At 41.5% G+C, this 19,633-nt stretch overlaps 1 protein-coding gene across 1 annotated transcript in view; it reads right to left on the bottom strand.

Moving 5' to 3' along the window:
• Positions 1–19,633, bottom strand: part of LOC126418967 (protein rhomboid-like) — a 121,385-nt gene that overhangs the window by 57,856 nt on the left and 43,896 nt on the right. The window contains exon 4 of the mRNA XM_050086014.1: positions 9,662–9,795. Coding sequence (XP_049941971.1) covers positions 9,662–9,795 — 134 coding nt within the window. The remainder of the gene's footprint in view (positions 1–9,661; positions 9,796–19,633) is intronic.

Here is a 19,633-nt window from a genome sequence, read left to right as displayed (position 1 = left end):
CTGTATCGAACGCCTTGCGGAAGTCAAGAAACACGGCATCTACCTGTGAACCCGTGTCTTTGGCCCTCTGAGTCTCGTGGACAAATAGCGTGAACTGGGTTTCACATGACTGCCTTTTTTGAAACCCATGCTGATTCCTACAGAGTAGATTTCTAGTCTCCAGAAAAGTCATTATACTCGAACATAATACGTGTTCCAAAATTCTACAACTGATCGACGTTAGAGATATAGGTCTATAGTTCTGCACATCTGTTCGACGTCCCTTCTTGAAAACGGGGATGACCTGTGCCCTTTTCCAATCCTTTGGAACAATATGCTCTTCTAGAGACCTACGGTACACTGCTGCAAGAAGGGGGGGCAAGTTCCTTCGCGTACTCTGTGTAAAATCGAATTGGTATCCCATCAGGTCCAGCAGCCTTTCCTCTTTTGAGCGATTTTAATTGTTTCTCTATCCCTCTGTCATCTATTTTGATATCTACCATTTTGTCATCTGTGCAACAATCTAGAGAAGGAACTACAGTGCAGTCTTCCTTTGTGAAACAGCTTTGGAAAAAGACATTTAGTATTTCGGCCTTTAGTCTGTCATCCTCTGTTTCAGTACCATTTTGGTCACAGAGTGTCTGGACATTTTGTTTTGATCCACTTACCGCTTTGACATAAGACCAAAATTTCTTAGGATTTTCTGCCAAGTCAGTACATAGAACTTTACCTTCGAATTCATTGAACGCCTCTTGCATAGCCCTCCTCACACTACATTTCGCTTCGCGTAATTTTTGTTTGTCTGCAAGGCTTTGGCTATGTTTATGTTTGCTGTGAAGTTCCCTTTGCTTCTGCAGCAGTTTTCTAGCTTGGTTGTTGTATCACGGTGGCTCCTTTCCATCTCTTAAGATCTTGCTTGGCACATACTCATCTAACGCATATTGTACGATGGTTTTGAACTTTGTCCACTGATCCTCAACACTATCCGTACTTGAGACAAAACTTTTGTGTTGAGCCATCAGGTACTCTGTAATCTGCTTTTTGTCACTTTTGCTAAACATAAAAATCTTCCTACATTTTTTAATATTTCTATTTATGGCTGAAATCATCAATGCAGTAACCGCTTTATGATCACTGATTCCCTGTTCTGTGTTAACTGCTTCTAATGTGCATGCCCAGAATCGAAATAATGACTGAGCTGACAGGCAAGAAGTGCACATAGTTGAGGTGCCAACCTCAACTATGATGCCATCAACAAACTAAGTGCAGCTGAGTCACGCTCTCTGATGGCAGCCACGCGACAGAACAGGGGCAGAACTGTGCTAGAGCATGTGCACGTGCTCCAGTACAATGACAACCAGGACATGAGGCATGAATTGTTTACAGATAATGGAACAATTTCTGAACAGAATCGTGAATTTTTACAGGCTGCTCTGCAAGCCATAGTAGGAGGTATTCCTACAATGCTCATTTTTGATGCTGGTGCAAGTGCGAATGTTATTGAAGGAAATTTTTTCCACATGATAAATCAGCATTGAAAAGTACCAATGTTACTGGGTCAGAATTGTGTGGTACCCACTACAATTGGCTCTGGAGGCCAAGTTATGATACAGACATGCACAGATATTAAATATGAGAGCAGAGATGATAGATGCACATTCCTCATGTGAGAGGTCTCATGGTATCCTGTCTTGTAGGCACTGAGTGTATGCAGGATAGGGACGTAGCTATCGACCTTCCCCATGGTCAATGTCATTTGAGGATTGGAGGAGAACTAAAAATTCTGAACTTGATTAAAACAAAAGGTTGGTATACCAGGCTTTGGGATGGTATTCAAGTGAAAATCATAAACAGAAGGATGCTATGGGTGCAAGACCATCATAGGTACCATAGCCTTTCACCAGATGAACAGGATAGCCAGTTGTATGATGTAAACTCTATCGCCATTTGGAGTAAGTCTGAGAAATCAATGTCTTTGTCAGATGAACAAAGACAAGATTTATGTTTACTTCTGAAGACATACATTCAGGTCTTTTCCAAAAGGCCTGGTGTCTTAAAAGATTACGAATATTGGATGGACGTATACCCCCATAAGACCTTTACACATGCAGCCTACTCTGTCCTGTGATCTAAGTGTGAGGCAGTCAGACAGGAGCTTAATAACATGATTTAGTGGCGCATCACCAAATCATCTTTCTTCCCCTATAGCAGCCATCTCTTAGCAGTGGGCAAAGTAGGTGGACGGGTGCGCCTCGTCCTAGATGTGAGGCCAATCAACAAGTCCCAGTGAGTTTAGAGGAACAATCACAGAAATTTCTTGGGGTATAGTACTTGTCATCACTCAACATGTGCTGCTCGTACTGGCAAGTGCAGTTAGGAGAAGAATCTAGAAAGTATACTGCTTTCATCTTTGCTGGCAGGTCCTACCAATTTAGGGTTTTGCCCTTTGGCCTCAACGTAAGTGCTGGAGTGTTTATCTCCACCCTGGACATGGTCCTGGGACCAGAATTGCTGGATCAAGTAACATTGTATGTGGATTATTTGCTAGTCACAATTCCCATGTGGGATGAGCAACTGGATGTGCTAGATAGGGTGTTCAAGAAGTTCTCTGAGTAATAAGTTCAGTGTAACAGCCAACTTAGAGAAATCGAAGTTTCCTAGACATGAATTAAAATTTCTTCGACATATCATTTCTCCCACATGTATATTACCTGATACAGAAAAGATCAATGCAATTTGCAAATTCCCAGCACCTGCCACTAAAAAGCAACTTAAATCTTTCCTTGGGCTTGCACCATTTTTTCGCCTTTTTATAGCTGATCAGTCAATGAACGATCCTGATCTCTTAAATTTACTGAAAAGGAATGTGGTTTGGCACTTGTCAAGCAAAGTCCAGCAGGCATTTGATAATATCAAACAAGTCTAATATCAGTGAACATCGTGCATCACCCTAACATGACCAAAGATTTCTGCATGATAGCTGATGCTTCCTGCTCCAGTTTAGGTGCATGCCTCTTTCAGGAAGACTACACAGAAAGTAAGATAGTGTACAAAGTCATCAGTTTTGCAAGTCAAGTCCTGACTCCACTACACCATTACAGAATTATAGAGGCATTAGCCGTTGTGTGGTCTTTTAAGAAATTTATTTATTACATCTGTGGTAAACATATCAAAGTTTAGTGTGACCACCAGGCACTTAGTTTACTCTGAACATGCAAATTGTTGCATCAGCACCTAGTGCAGTGGATGCTGCTACTCCAGGAATATGATTATGAGAGTGTGCATATAAGTGGTAGGGAGAATGTTGTAACAGATGCACTCTGTCATTTATCACAAGGTTTACCTGCGTATTAAACTTAGTGGAACAAATGTCCAACTTAAAAATTGTGTTATTGAAAGACCCTTTACACCACCAATACTATTTAGAAATGTGTAGGAATATGGCTAATTTACAGGATGCAGATGACAGGTGGGCCCAAGTCAAGCACATACGCTTGCTGATTGGCCCCACCACAAACTGTCACAATACTTTATGGTACATAATGATGTGCTTTTCCACCACCAATGCAGTCAACCAGAGTCATGGTGTGTCTGTGTACTGGGCAGGTATAAGGAACATGTGGTATGGTACACCCACATTGCATGGGGGCACTTTGGGGTCGAGAAGTGTAAGAGAAAAATTAAGCAGTACTGTTACATACCGAACCTGCACTGGTATGTGCATAAATTACTTTGCACCTGTAAAGTTTGTCAGTGAAGTAATCCTTCTAATCTTTCCAATAAAATAGCACTGCATGTGATTATCAGTAATAAACCAGGAGAGGTGGTGACCATTGATGTCTCCAGCCTCCCCCCCCCCCCTTCCCCAGGTGAGGGGAGGCATCAAATACATTGTCACCTTGTACAACCTCATTTCAAAATTTGTACATTTGTATGTCACTAAGTCAGCTACAGCAGCTGCCCATCATTAAACGAATCCATGAAGTTTTCTTCCCAGGATCAGGAAGCCGGATACTATTCTATCTGATAACACAGCAGATTTTACCTTCAAGAGATGGAAAAACTTCTTAAAGGAAAATGCTATCTGTGAGATATTAATAAGCAGTTTCCAACCAGAATAAAATCCCATGGTAAGGATTTTCTGGGAATTCAATAGGTTCATTCAAACATATATACTGAATAAACAAACCAAATGAGTGGAATTTGTTTCACCATTCAAGTAGATGGTAAACAGTCTTCCCCACACAACAATGTAACTTATTCCAGCATCTATTATGTCTGATACTAAAGAGAGGAATGAACAGGTCAATCCTCTGACAAAATTTTCTGATGATGAATTACCCAGAGAGGAACGAATCAGATGAGCACTTATTGCCATTAATGCTGCTGCACAGACTAGGAAGCTTGCTTGTGATAAGAAGCTTGGCAAAGTGCAAGAGTATAAAGTTGGAGGTCATAGCCTCCTGATATCACTTCTAAAATCTTCTTTCTTCTAAGGCAGGACAAGAAGTTGCAAACGTTGTACACTAGTGCATACAACATTGTATGCATTCTGCTGTAGCCACCAGAAAGATCGCGGGAGGCGCACATTGGCACGGCGCATCACGGACGGTAGTTGCTGCAAGTAGAGTCCCGTCCACCAGAGGGCACACGAGAATTCGGACGTGACCTCTGCCGGCATAACAACAACAACAACAGCAACAACAACAATGACAACTCCGGCAGCACGGGCCAGGCCGAGTCAGTTTACATCGGGCAGGTCTAGCAGACAGTTCCCGGTCTACACTAGGTGAAGTGCGACGGAAACGTGAATCGTGTTACTACACATTCCTTATGAAGGCAGTTGTTTGCTTGCCTACCCAGATTCGTGGTAGATCAAAGGCTTATACCATCAAAATGATCTCAAGGAAGATGTACAATGATGAACAGAATTCATATTGATCTATGTAAACAAGGGCAAGCAGCATTTTGTATTATTTTCCTTATTATTATTATCTGTGTTATCTTATGGATTTTGTATTCATGTATTTGTTAAGATAGACAGAATATGGACTATAAAAGGAACAAACAAGACTGTAAAGTTGTACATAAACAAATGAACCAGATTTGACTAATGAGAAAGCATAGTAGTGCATACAATGTACATACTAGTCTAATGCAGAGATTATTATTTTGATATTCATTTCCTGTGTTTAGCTGTAAAGAATTTCTTATGTTTTCTTTTTTTATATTTTATGTTTATTCCAAGATTAATAAGTGTCATTCAGACACTGTCACTAACGAACTGAACAAAGACAGCACCTTCAGCACTTACAGAAAATAAATGTGAACTGAAATGAACTTAGAAATGTTGCCAGTAAAGTAAACTGTCAGTATCTGGCATAAATAGTGTACATAAATCTGTAAATAGTTACTGTAAGATGTATTGCTATTTCTATCTTTTATGCAAACAGCTCTATGACTATGCAGTCATGTTATGACTCCTATTAATGTTTCATTTTGCTAGGATTTAAAGAACCTTTGATTGAGCCATTTAAAGAACATTTTATTGGGAGATGACATAGTTGCTCCATGAAAAGCGTATTCTCATATTAGGCACCAGGGATGTGCTACAGAAATAATAACATGCAGAGATCTTTGTAAATAATAGCTTTAAGTTTTTAACTAATAGTTAGTAAGCATTTAGTTAACTTCTATGCATTTTCATTTTTACTGATTTTTGTTTATCGTATATATCTATACGTTTTTTCTGTGAACGTAATTCATGATACAGGTAACACTGCAGTAAAGTGGCATTAAGAGCCATTTATGCACCTTGCTGTAAGCATAATTTTGTAATACCTTGAGATGAACCAATTGTGCTAGGAGAGACGCAGGCTTTACACATGCGGTTTTTAAGGCATGTTTAATTTCGCAAATGCAAGTGTTGGGTTTAGCTTCCCTTTGTTTGGGAATCTCTCATGCTTTGTTCTCTGTGGTCATTTTTTGTTTGTTGTGAATAGGAATTTCACCTGTACTGGGCAACATGGAACAATTGTGGCCATATACATATGTTGACAATGATCTTGTGCATATGAGCCACTCAGTATGAATGTTAAACCAGACTGCTGGAGTAAATTGTATAGCAGCACAATATTTCTATGCAAGCGTGGTTTCAATGTAAATAAGTTTAATATGCATATATTTTGTAAATAGTTAGGTATGTTTATATTGATTTCTGGTATTCCAGTAGCAGGGACTCACTTGTAAATAAGATGTGAACTTGCAGAAGTGACTACATATGACGCAAATAGTGCCACAAGGACAGGTGGCAATAAATTGCACTATTAAGGGAACATGGGACACTCAAGTGAGTTCAAATGTAGAGTTTGAAGCGTTTATAAAACTCATATTCACGTGAAAGAGGTGATGAACAATGGCTAGGTTCAAACTTATCGTCTGTTGACTGTGTGTAGCAGGCGACGAGAGGTGAACCTATCTCTTCAGCCTCTTCTTGCAGCCTAATTCATTGAGTGATACAGTTTTACACACACACAAAGCAATAGAGTGAAGTGCAGCATAGTGGCATGAAGGCACAAACTGTGACTAATTTAGCTAAAGACAGTGTTGGGACGAAGTATTATCGACAACATCCAAACATTGCAATTACACATGATGTGACGCTACAATGTGACAAATAAATTGTGTTAGCAGATACATTTAATTAATGCTTGCTTAAAAACATGCCTGTAACTGCACTAAATAATTCTAACAGACAGTGCTGAGACACATTTGTTGTGGTTATTCAAACCAGGAACCATTTTAAAACAGTGTGACAAACTTAGTTGTGTGTGAATTGTTAACACTCTAGTGAACAGACAATGACAATTTACATTCATGCTAGAGGGACACTTATCACACAACACAACACGTGCTAACCAGAACCTTTTTCCTAGGACACTACAGTGCATAATGATATACAAAGGACTGATTCTGCCATATTTTATGTATTTCATGTACGCAAGAAACATCGTGTGGATTGGCACAACATGTGTCTGTGCAGCAGCCCAGCTCAAACTGGGTGCATGGAGCCTGCCTGCCTTCATCATCCCACTGGCTGGCAGCAGGGCACGCAACATGTGGCATGTTATTGAGTGATGTCATTCTTATGAGATGGCATTAGTGGTGACCTGGTGCCACCACTGATGATCAATGCTCTCCGCTTGTCTGCACAGTTGACTGAGTGCTGGGAACAACGGCCTTCCTCACCGCGCCACCACTGTGTGCTGAGCATTACGTTTGATCGGCTGATTTTTAACTAATTAAATGTGCAAAGCATACTGGATTGTTTGATGAAATGTGGACAAATATGTGCCAAGAGCACATTAAAGAATACAATTTGTATGTTTTCTCATTTGTAAAAGATGTTTACAGATGAAATGACATTCATGGAACTTTTATGGTTGGTTCAAATGGCTCTGAGCACTGTGGGACTTAACTTCTGAGGTCATCAGTCCCCCAGAACTTAGAACCTAACTAACCTAAGGACATTACACACATAAACTGAGCGAGGTGGTGTAGTGGCTAGCACACTGGACTCGCATTCGGGAGGACGACGGTTCAATCCCATGTCCGGCCATCCTGATTTAGGTTTTCCGTGATTTCCCTAAATTGCTCCAGGCAGATGCCGGGATGGTTCCTTTGAAAGGGCACAGCCGAATTCCTTCCCCGTCCTTCCCTAATCCGATGTGACCAATGACCTCGCAGTCTGGTCTCCTCCTCCCAAACAATATCACACACATCCAAGCCTGAGGCAGGATTCGAACCTGCGACCGTAGCGGTCACGCGGTTCCAGATTGAACCGCCTAGAACCGCTTGGCCACTCCAGTCGGCGAACTTTTATGACTTGTACGATAATTTGTGAGACTTTTAATGAGATGATTGAAATTTTTATAACTAAACTGTAATTAAAAAGTGAAGTTTCTATGTAAAATTTTACCTGCTACCTGACTTCTACATTCAATTGAATTTTACTTTTTATTTTCTAACAATGTTATAAAACTAAAACATCATTCAAGGGAACAATGACACATTTCTTTTTATGTGTAAATAAATTTAAGCTCCAAAACTAAAATAATTTATATAAACCTATGTAAGAAATGCTATATTTTTGTATTAATTCCATGTACTGTCTTTAAATTGTCTTACAATATGAAATTGTAATTAATTCTTAAATGTGAGAGAGTAATTGTATTTTTTAATTGGCAAATACTGCATCAAATGCAGCACAAGCGTTGTCAGCAATCAAATTTTATGCAATCAGTCGCACCGTAAAGGAGTGCAGCGTAGTCTCTCGAACATTTTTCCATGCAAGATGCCTCCAAAACAGGAGGAGACTGGGGAAAAATGACAGTAAAGTTCCCTTCAGTTGTCCACATGTATATAAACATAAGCAGCATCTGGCTCACACTCTCTTGATATCTCCCTCTTGAATGATTTTTTACTTGAAAGATATTTTCAAGGTGTGTAAAGTATTTATCTATGTAAAAGTTTCAACAATATATGAATAATTGTTATTGTTTCACTTCAGCAACATTAACCTTGCATGCCAACTTTTCTGTGTTTCAGCTGGGAGAACTGCAAGACTGCTGACATATCGTTTGCTGGCCGCTGCCAAACATAATTGATTTTTGAATTTGTAGCAGCCACTCGTGCATTCCTGGTAACTGTTAAGCCAATCTGAAAACATAGTTTCTGGGCAGCACTTATGTGCATAATGCATCATATTAACGATCGGCATATAGTCAACAAATGATGTGCACAGTCAATCCACTCCTCGGTATCAAAGCAAGTTAGACAAAGTCCTGAATTATTAATTTTCTCTTTCTTAGTGGTAAATTTGTGCTGTGCAATACTTTAATCTTATCATTTTTTTATTTGGCTGCTTCTTTTAATTAACTGCACTCAAGTAAATTTCTTCTTATCAAAATTTATTTTTCAATTACTACTAAAGAGTGCCACACAAAAAATAGAAAACTTTCTTTTTTGATAATAGTAATTCATTACACCCACCAAATTTTAAGAAGATTTATTTCAGCTGTCAGTGACAAAATTAATAAGTCATAACAACATTTACTTTGAATTATTTGCTGTTGATAGCATTTATCTCCAGCAAGGTGGTTACACCACAGGATGCAGAAACTTCTCATGTTCTAAGAGTATGATCAGATTGGAAAATATAGCTTGGTTTGGAGAGCCTCATTTTTTTCATTAACTCATCCATTTAGTTAAAGTAATACTTATGGATTTCAGTTGATGGTCAGGTTTAGTCAGACAACACAAGGACACACATCTTGGTTATGCACAAGGTTCTGTACAGATGTTGATGGTTATGTGCTTGCATGGGAGTATTTTCTCACAGGGTATATAAGATTCCCTGAGCCTTATATATAAGTTTGTTGATGGCTAAGAAAGACCACTTTAAGCTCATTTACCCTCTTTCAAGTAATTACCATTACCTTCAATCGTGGGTGATTCGAATGAATTAATACACAAGTTTGTAGGGACAGAAAGGTCAAGTTTTGAAGTTTTAATTTGGCAAGAATTATGGAGCTTTATCAAATGTTTCTGACATGAACTAAAACTCTCTTAGTGTTTTAAAACATGTTCTATAGAAGGAAAACAATGGAAGTAACGAACTTACCCTACATGCACAAACATGTACGTCAGCCACCTCCAAATTTCTGATCGACGATAAGGATTGTAGATGAAAAGTCTAGCAACTGGCCCAAATACATAATTTTCACTCAAAGACCCATCAATGATGAAGAAGAAAATCTGACAGAAAAGATAACAGCTTTTAGCACTTGAAATAATTAGAGATGTAATAAATAACTACCCAAAAATTTTTTATATTTGTATCTAAAATATTATTTAATGATATATGTCCTACGTGGAATGTTTCCCTCTATTATAACCATATTATTTAATGATATGAATATAATAGAGGGAAACATTCCATGTGGGAAAAATATATCTAAAAATAAAGATGCTGTTACTTACCAAACGAAAGCGTTGGTATGTTGATAGGAGACAATAAAAAATACACAAACACACACACAAATTTCAAGCTTTCGCAACCCAACGTTGCTTCGTCAGGAAAGAGGGAAGGAGAGGGAAAGATGAAAGGATGTGGGTTTTAAGGGAGAGGGTAAGGAGTCATTCCAATCCCAGGAGCAGAAAGACTTACCTTAGGGGGAAAAAGGGACAGGTATACACACACACACACACACACACACACACACACACAAACACACACACACACACACACACACACACGCACATCCATCCGCACATCCGATGAAGCAACCTTGGGTTGCGAAAGCTTGAAATTTGTGTGTGTGTTTGTGTGTTTTTTTATTGTCTCCTATCAACATACCAACGCTTTCGTTTGGTACGTAACAGCATCTTTATTTTTAGATAAAATATTATTTACATAGGCAAAACTCATAAAACATCAATCTTGACTGCCTGAAGTAACTGACTCCCACAAAATTTTCTGGTAACTGCTGATATTCCTGAAACATTGAAGTTGCATGAATGGTATGGTCACTGATTGTGATGGTGCAAGGATTTTCATCATTCAAGTAATCTGTCTAAATGCTGCTGTTATCAAATTCATAGTTAAAAAAAATAATTTTACTTCTTTTGTAGCTAAGGTCATATTAACATGCTTGTACGTAGAAATATACATGTTATGTAGTGATACATGACACAAAACTGCAACTTAACACAGTTAAATTTTAGATTAAACACATATTAGTAAACAATGCCTGACAGAAAAAGTGATGAACCCAGAAAGTGAGAAAAAAGCAAAGTGAAACTTCATGGATTTCAAAAATATGTGATATCATTTCAGTGATTGCAATATCAAGCCACATTTACAAATAATTTAGCAGTAAGAGACAATTTATCAGTATAATGTTGCAGCCTCTCTCGCCTGGATGCATACAGTGATTCAGATTGAAAGGATGTCATGAAACTACTGTATTACCTCCTGAGGCAAGCTGACACCCAAGTCATGTAACCGGTTCTTGGTATCTTGGATACTCACACAAATGCAGTTGACGTCCAAGCTAGTCCCTTACATATTCTATTGGGGACATATCTGAGGATCTTGTTGGCCATGGGAGTCATTTTTAAGAACCAGAAGTTTCGTATGTAATGACACTTATGTTAAAAAATGGAACGTCCAGGATGGGATAGTAACAATATTATGAAAAGGAAAGATTGTTGCTCACAATATAGTGAAGATGTTGAGTTGCAGACAAGCACAACAAAAAGACTACTAAACACATAAGCTGCTGGTACCAGAGACTGTGGTCACATGTCTGTGAGGTGCGAGTGCATGAGTGTGGTATGTATGTTGTCTACTGTGGAAGAAGGCCTTCTGGACAAAAGCTTGTGTTTAGCAGTCTTTTTGTTGTGCCTGTCTGCAACTCAACATCTCTGTTGTATGGTGAGTAGCGACCTTTCCTTTTCAAAATACTGACACCTATGGTAATGCTGTTAAAATTACATAGTGGTAGAGTTCTACATAATAACATTTATATTAATGTATTCTACTTTTAGAAGCAGTAATTATTTTAAGTCATAAATACAAAGATCTATACTGCTAATAACTTAAAACCTCACCAATATCTTGTTCATTGTCTGTTGCTGGAACTGTTGGGAGTCAGGAATTCTTTCAGGATACACAGGCATTTACTTCGGAGAAATTATTTTAATTTAGGTTTGTAGAAATGCCCATTATGTTCTCCCATCGAGTTTGACTATTTATTGTACCAAATGGAGCCACTTACTTTAAATTTTGTTCTTTACCTGAAATGGTTGTGCTTATTCATGGTGTGGTTGCTATGTGTCATACATGCAAGGAAACACTATTACTGTAACAGCTGTCTTTTGTATCAGATATAAAACAGTACCAAAACTGAATAACACCTTTTCATAGTTTGTAACTGAGGAATTGACACGACTTTTAGTTTTTCAATGAAGACAACTTTAAGACACTTACTGAGCAAATTACTAGTTTTACATACAAAAAATTTGTGTTGGTTTTCATCATAAGATTAACATCTGAATATTACCCAAAGAATTCGCAGCATTTTACTGTCTGTAGAAAAAAAACCACACATATTATATGAGTATCTGCTATGCGTGGTGCTTGCTCAGAAACCCAGTAACTGCAGTTTTCTAATCTTAACTTGTATGATACAGATTTAAAAATACTTAGTTAGTGCTGACAAGCCAAGAGTCAAAGGATATATCACTTCTTCTTAACAATACGAGAGAAGAAAAGTTACTACTCGCCATATAGTGGAGATGCTGAGCTGTGACAGGCACAATAAAAAGATTCACATAATCATAGCTTTCGACCATTAAGGCCTTTGTCAGCAGTAGACACACATACACACGTGCATGCATGCATGCATGATTGTGTGAATCTTTTTATTGTGCCTATCGCAGCTCAGTATCTCCGCTATATGGTGAGTAGCAACTCTCCTTCTCTCGTACTGTTACATTCCATCCTGGATCCCATTGTTTGATTTTCACTTCTTTTTAATCATCACTGTAAATCATCACAGAAATGTCATCTGCATAACTAATTATATCAGGTTTACATACACAAGAAACAGAAACGATCCAAACATTGAGCCCTATAGTACAATCTGTGGTGTTGGTTCAATAGCACATTGAATTCTTGTTTTCATTTAATTGAGTTGAGAATTTATATTCATTCAAATAATTATTATTTAGATATGTAGCTAGGTGATTAGGTGATGCATGACTGGTATTGCATACCCTTAGTTTTGTCAAGAGCAGTCAGTACATGGTCAGATAGTTTTGTGACATCTAAAAATGTTCTCAATGAATTTTTGTGGTCAAGGTACCATACATTTTACCCAAACATTCCATAACAGCCATAGTGCTGCTGTTATCTAATCTGCAACAAGTCTAGCAGAATGTTTGTTGTGAAGAAACCAGCATCTCTGACTATGACTACAAGGTATTACTAAATGTAGGAGTCAGTTACTATATTTTGGTAAAGCAAAACTTTCTCCTTTGATAGTGCTGATCAGTGGCACCCAAAGCTCAGATGTCCAGATGTCATTTGACACCAGAGTAAATTTCCAACAAGAACAGAAAGATATACTACAAAAGTAATTCATAATTTATTTCCAAATCCAATATCTTTAATGAAATAGATGTGAGTCCCATAATTGATGGTTTATCTGACTATGACAGTCAAATAGCAGCAATAAATCCTCCACACCAATCAGGTATAATGAAAAAGGGAAAGAAACTGATTCAGTTAACACTGTGGCCTTGACAAGTACAAATGACATATGTCTACCATTGCAAGTTCTTAGACTCTGTTAACCTAGTGGTCCTCACCATCTTGCTTGTGCAGTTGGCTGTGTGACATGTTGTAATGTTGATATCTGTAAGAAAATATACGAGTGTTCTGTACAGACAAGTTACTCTGTAACTACAATATATCATCTGAAGATGGGCAGCTAGCCCGAAACCGGGAACTGAAAATAAAGAATAGCGATCGAAGAATGAAACGCCATATTTTATTTTATTTATTTATTTATTTTTTTGAGTGATCTGTACGGACAAGTTACTCTGTAGCTCCTGCAATACCTGAATGCTTTACCGCTTCACTGGTTTACAAAGTGGACAACACCCAGTGTATATCATGAACATTTCCAGGCCAGTTTTTGCTCCCAGTGAACGTTCAGCCCCTCAGTGCACTTTATGGGCTTCCACATGATGTGAACGATGTGAACAATGTGCTGTGTAGTGATACTAGTGGTGGTTCCCCCCCCCCCCCCCCCCAAAAATGCCCCAGCTCATCATGTCAACAGCCCAGTGGGAACATTTTACTGTGCTGCTCAGCACATGTCCGCTCTTCCAAGGCCCCCCCTGCCACTGCAAGTAAATTTGCAGGGGGTTTCAGCTTCAGCCATTCACAGGCTTGCTTTTCACATGGCTCTGGCCATGCCTTCCGTGTCAGACTTCCATGCCGCAAATCTTGCAATCGGACAGTTCTACAGTTTCATTTCCAAGTGCTTTGGTGCCACTCTCATTCGCTGCAACAGACTGCTCGCTCACACCCTACGCAGTGCTGTCTGCATCGACCATGCCGGTCTAGCCACCACATCATACGAGTGATGAGAGGGACTCAGATACAGAACTAGCTGTGCCTTCATAACCATCACCAGACCACCTATCAACCTGCATTTGCTATCCGTGGAAAACACATCAATGCACTTTGCACTGGTGGGGAACTTGTTCGAACTGTACTGCATCACTGATGACAATTCAAAATTCCTGTGCCTCATGACTCAACTTAATCTGCAACCTACTCCTGATGCCGCCACTAATTCCAAAATACAATTTTGCAAAACAGACTATCGTCAAGTGCCTCCTGCATTCCCCACAAGAGGTTATTCTGCGAATACTGTACAAGGAACATCTCAGCGACTGCACCCTGTCCCAGCTTTGGTGCCAGCTATGCATCCTGGTCAGAGGACAGATGATACTGGATGAAACCCTGTGGTCAGTGTGGTTATCAAAACTGCCTACAGATCTCCATGTCCATCTCCTCCCCCATGCCCTGGAATCCATTGGTTCACATGTGCGGATGGCTGACCAGGTCTATTCACTCACACATCAGCATCACCAGCAGGAGCTCACACAACAGGTTGGCACTTCTGCTCCGGTAGCTTGCCCCGCCATGGGCAGGTGCAGGCCATGCTCCAGCCCCCAGACTGCTGAGCCACCTGGCACCGAGCACATGCACTCTCTGCCCACCAAGCTGCTGCATATCGTGCCTGCACCGACCACTCTGGTATACAAACCTGAACACATAGAGGACGATCAGCCACCTCCTCTCCCAACATACCCTCACTGTTGGTACCACACCACATTCAGTGACAATGCAAAGAAGTGCCGCCCCCCATGCAAGCATCTGAAAAGCCAATCATCCGATAAATGGCAACCCACACTACATTCCATCCATGCCTCCATCCCATCAAATGGCTGCCTTTACATCAAAGACTATTCTTTGAGTCACAACTTCCTTGTGGACACCGGCACTGACATCTCAATCATACCTAAATTGGTGGTCACACACACCCTCACACATACATGCTCTCTCCTGTGAGGCATAAACTCTTCTACGCTCCAGACCTGTGGCTCCATTGAGCTTCAGATCCGCCTCTCTAATGGCCTCTCCCTTCCCTAGATCTGCCACATGGTGAACATCACAGAACCGATCCTGGGAGTCGACTTCTTATCACAACACCACCTGTCTCCAAACATTTTCGAGATTCTCTGTTTCACCACACCTCTAATTCTCACATCCCATGTGGCCATGCTCCGCCACCTGCTGTGAGTGCAAACGCCATTAGCTTTTTAGTGCATCAGTGGGTAGCTCTCACAAGCAGGACTTGTGCAGCTGTGAATTGCATCCTGGCGGAAAGTGCCAAGACATGCAGCCTTCGCTGCGAGAACGTCATTTTGAAAGATCGCATTGCATGCACTGAGGATGAGCTTGCTGTGATCACTGCCCACATCAGTTCACAATGCTCGGCAGCACATGTCACACCTGAGCCTTCATCTGGTGCACCTGACAGCTCTGCCAACACCGGCACACAGTTTAGCAACACCACACCTATCTCGTGTGACTCCAGTCTCAACCACACAGTGTTACCCCCACCCTCATCAAGTGTGTTCCACTCAATGTTTCTCTCACCTGTTTCGCAAACTGTCACTGGCACACCTCCTGACAATCCAGCCAGCCAGGCTCCTATCATCCACCAGTCACCATGCATGCGACAACTATGCTGCTTCCAAGCCATGCACCCCTAATAAATCAACTGACACCATGCTCCGTTCATGCGCAGCCATCAAACATTCAGTTTCCACCATCATGAACAGAATTGTTGACCGCATCGTCATGTCTGAGGGCCCACCTATTTGTCACAAGGCTCACTGCCTTAAACCACACTAGCTACCCTCGGCTCACCAGCAAATACAGGAACTTCTTGAGGCAGGAATTTACAGCCCTCATATAGTAACTGGTTGTCACCCATACACTTCACCTCTAAACAGCATGGCTCCTCTAGTATGTGTAGTGATTACAGATCCTTGAATGCTGAGACTGTGATGGGCATTTATCCTATACCAAACATTTCTGACTTCACTCACCTTCTCGCGGGTGCTGCAATTTTCAGTGTACTAGATTGCAAACATGCTTACCACCAAATCCCAGACACACCTGAAGACATTCCAAAAATGGTGATTATAACCCCTGTTTGGTTGTATGATTATCATTTCATGCCACTCGGGTTAAAAAACGCTGCCCAGAGATGGCAATGCTTTATTGACTCTCACTTGCTCCAGTTCAACTTCTGTTTCGTATATCTCGATGATATCCTGATCTTCAGCAATTTTGTGCAAGATCATGAATGCCACAGCACCATAGTAAAGGACACACTCTCATCAGAGTCAAAATCAACACCGACAAACTGCAACTGTGCCAACAATCTGTCCAATTCTTGGGGTACACAGTTTCGGCCACTGGTATACACCCCCCTGAATTGAAGGTGCAATCAATCTTAACCACTCCCTACAACATACGAAGAGTTCCGTTGGTTCCTGGGAATGATAAACTACTACCATCATCATTTGCCTGCAGCAGTGGACACCCAAGCTGCCCTCACTAACGCCCTCACCGGCGAATAAACTTCAGGGACGCGCCCCGTTCCATGGACAGAACCAATGCTTGCAGCCTTCCAGGCCCTGAAAGACTCTCTCGTACAAGCCGTCACCTTTGATCATCCAATCTCAGATGCTGAACTCTTCATCACCATGGGTTCCAGTGACTCCATGGTAGGCATGGTCCTACAACAATGCCACACTGATGTGGTCATGCCACTTCAGTTATTTTTGAAGAAAACTTCATGCATCCAACAAAAATACTCAGACCTAAAACTTCTTGCAGTTTATGAGGCAGTAAAACACCTCCGCCCCTAAGTCAAGGGCCAACCTTTCCACATCCTGACCAACCATAAACCAGTAGCAGATGTCATATGCAGCCCTCCTCTTGAGCCCCCCCCCCCCCCCCCCCCCCGAGTCATTTCATCTCTCAGTTCTCTACTGATGTCCACCATATCAAAGGCGCTGACAACATTGTTGCAGATTTCCTTTTCCACATTAGCACCATCTCAATGTTTGTTGACCTTTCTGACCTCACGTCCCTACAGAACCAGGACAAGGATACACAGCAACTTCTCAACATCACCTCCACTTCGTTGTCTCTCACCAAAGAAAAATTCGCCAGTGTCCAAGAGGAAGTCTGGTGTGACTTCTCCAGCAGCACCCTCTCACCCTTCATCCCCACCCCCCTCCGCCATTCAATGTTTGACCCACTGAATTCTCTAGCACACCCTGAATTAATTCATCGACATGCCTCGTGTCCAAATGATTCATGTGGCGAAACATGAAGCACGATGGTCATACCTGGGCCCAGAATTGCATCACCTGCCAGTGGAACAAAGTCACCAGGCACACTGTTCCACCTCTTCGCAAATTAGACATTCCTTCTGGACACTTTTGCCACATACACCTAGACCTCATCAGCCCCTTTCCCCCCTCAGAGGGCTTCTATTATGTTCTTTCTTCCATTCATCATTTATCTTGGTGGGTAGAAGCCATACCTCTCATCAACATAACTGCTGAAACCATAGCTAAGGCTTTCGTGTTGTCCTGGATTTTCCACTTTGGATGCCCTGCTACCATCAGCACTGACCAGGGCCAGCTGTTTGAATCTGCATTCTTTGCTCAACTCTGCCAGCTGTGTGGTATCAACAAATGTCGCACGACTGCCTACCACCTCCAAGCAAACGGACTGGTAGAACAGTGGCATCGCACTTTTAAGAGAGCACTAAGGTGTCACGACAATCTTTGGACCAAGACCCTCCAACGGGTACTCCTCAGCCTATGGTCATTGTACAAACCAGATATCGAGGGCATCATGAGTGAATTCATCTATGGTGAAAACGCTGTCCTCCCTGGGGAGCTGTTACAACTTGCCGCCCCCAACAATCCCACCCTCCTTCCTGACTTCTTAAGCCATAAGCCAGATCCGAATGCATTTTGCAAATGTTTCCCTGACCCCCGCCCCCTCTAGCCATACTACCCCCACTCCTATATGCCCTCTGATCTCCTTTCATGCAAGTCCATTTTTCTCCGTGATGACACCATCCGGGCCCCACTTGCCCACTTTGCCACCGTATTCAGGCCCATATGAGGTCATAAACTGCACCGTTAAGAACATGGACATCTGGGTTAAAGGTTCACTGCTCGCTGTTTCTTTCCACTCTGTAAAACCGACACACTTTGGCATAGCATCTTTCACAGCCGATGATGTGGAAGCTGTGGAAGGAGGGGTGGCAACCCAGAACCTAAACAGACCCACAACACAGTTATGAACCTTTTCTCCAGAAGCCTTAGTCCCACAGAAATATCAGTCCTTTCCAAAGGCTTCACCTTTTGCCCCACTCCCAAATTCAAACATGCAGGACTCGTTAAAGACCATCTCTCTTTCTCCTGGTCCCTCCAGTGGAATCACTTTTTCGCCACCAACCCAACCAATCAGACTTAACCAAAGATCAATATTGAACCTTGCCTAACTCAGTTCACTCCTCCATCCAACCGTGATCCACCCCCACTGCCTCCAAACCACCCTCTGTTAACTTCCCAGAATTTCTTAACCTCGAACCTTGCCCCACCATCATTCCCCAAATCCCTCAACATGCAAACTAACCTTACATCCACAGAAAGAACCGCAGTCTACCATCTAAAAACTGCTCCCAACCTTATAATCCTACCTGCAGACAAAGGCTCCACCACCGTTGTTTTGAACCTCAAGGACTCCGTCAGCTGTCAGATACTTCCACCTACAAACCATGCCACAGTGATCCCATTCCAGTAATCCAGCAGGATCTCCAATCCCTACTCAAATCCTTAGGCCCATCCCAGAACCTCTCCCCAGAGTCCATCTCTCTACTTACCACTACCAATCCCCACACTCCCACCTTTTACGTGCTTCATAAAGCCCATAAACCCAACCCCCCAGGACATCCCATTGTGGCTGGTTACTGTGCCCTCACTGAGAGAATCTCTGATCTCATAGACTGACACCTTCAACCTATTACCCGGAACTTATCTTCCCATATAAAAGGTACCAACCATTTCCTCGACCAACTCTCCACAGTTCCTGTCCCTTTACCACACGGTGTCCTGCTCATCACTACTGATGCCACCCCCTATACACTAACATTCCTAATGCCCCTGGCCTTACTGCTATCAAGCACTACCTTTCCAGGTGTTCTAGGGATTCCAAACCAACAACCTCCTTCCTAGTCTCCATGACCAACTATATCCTCATCCACAATTACCTCTCCTTTGAAGGCATTACCTACAAACAAATCCACAGTATGGCTATGGGCACCCACATGGCACCATCCTATGCTAATCTATTCATGGGCCATCTAGTGGGATCCTTCCTAAAAACACAGAATCCTAAACCCCTCACCTGGTT

The sequence above is a fragment of the Schistocerca serialis genome, chromosome 9, assembly GCF_023864345.2.
Source record: "Schistocerca serialis cubense isolate TAMUIC-IGC-003099 chromosome 9, iqSchSeri2.2, whole genome shotgun sequence".
Taxonomy (NCBI): domain Eukaryota; kingdom Metazoa; phylum Arthropoda; class Insecta; order Orthoptera; family Acrididae; genus Schistocerca; species Schistocerca serialis.
The sequence above is the reverse complement of the archived record's forward strand: the minus strand, read 5'-3'. Positions and strand labels throughout refer to the sequence as shown.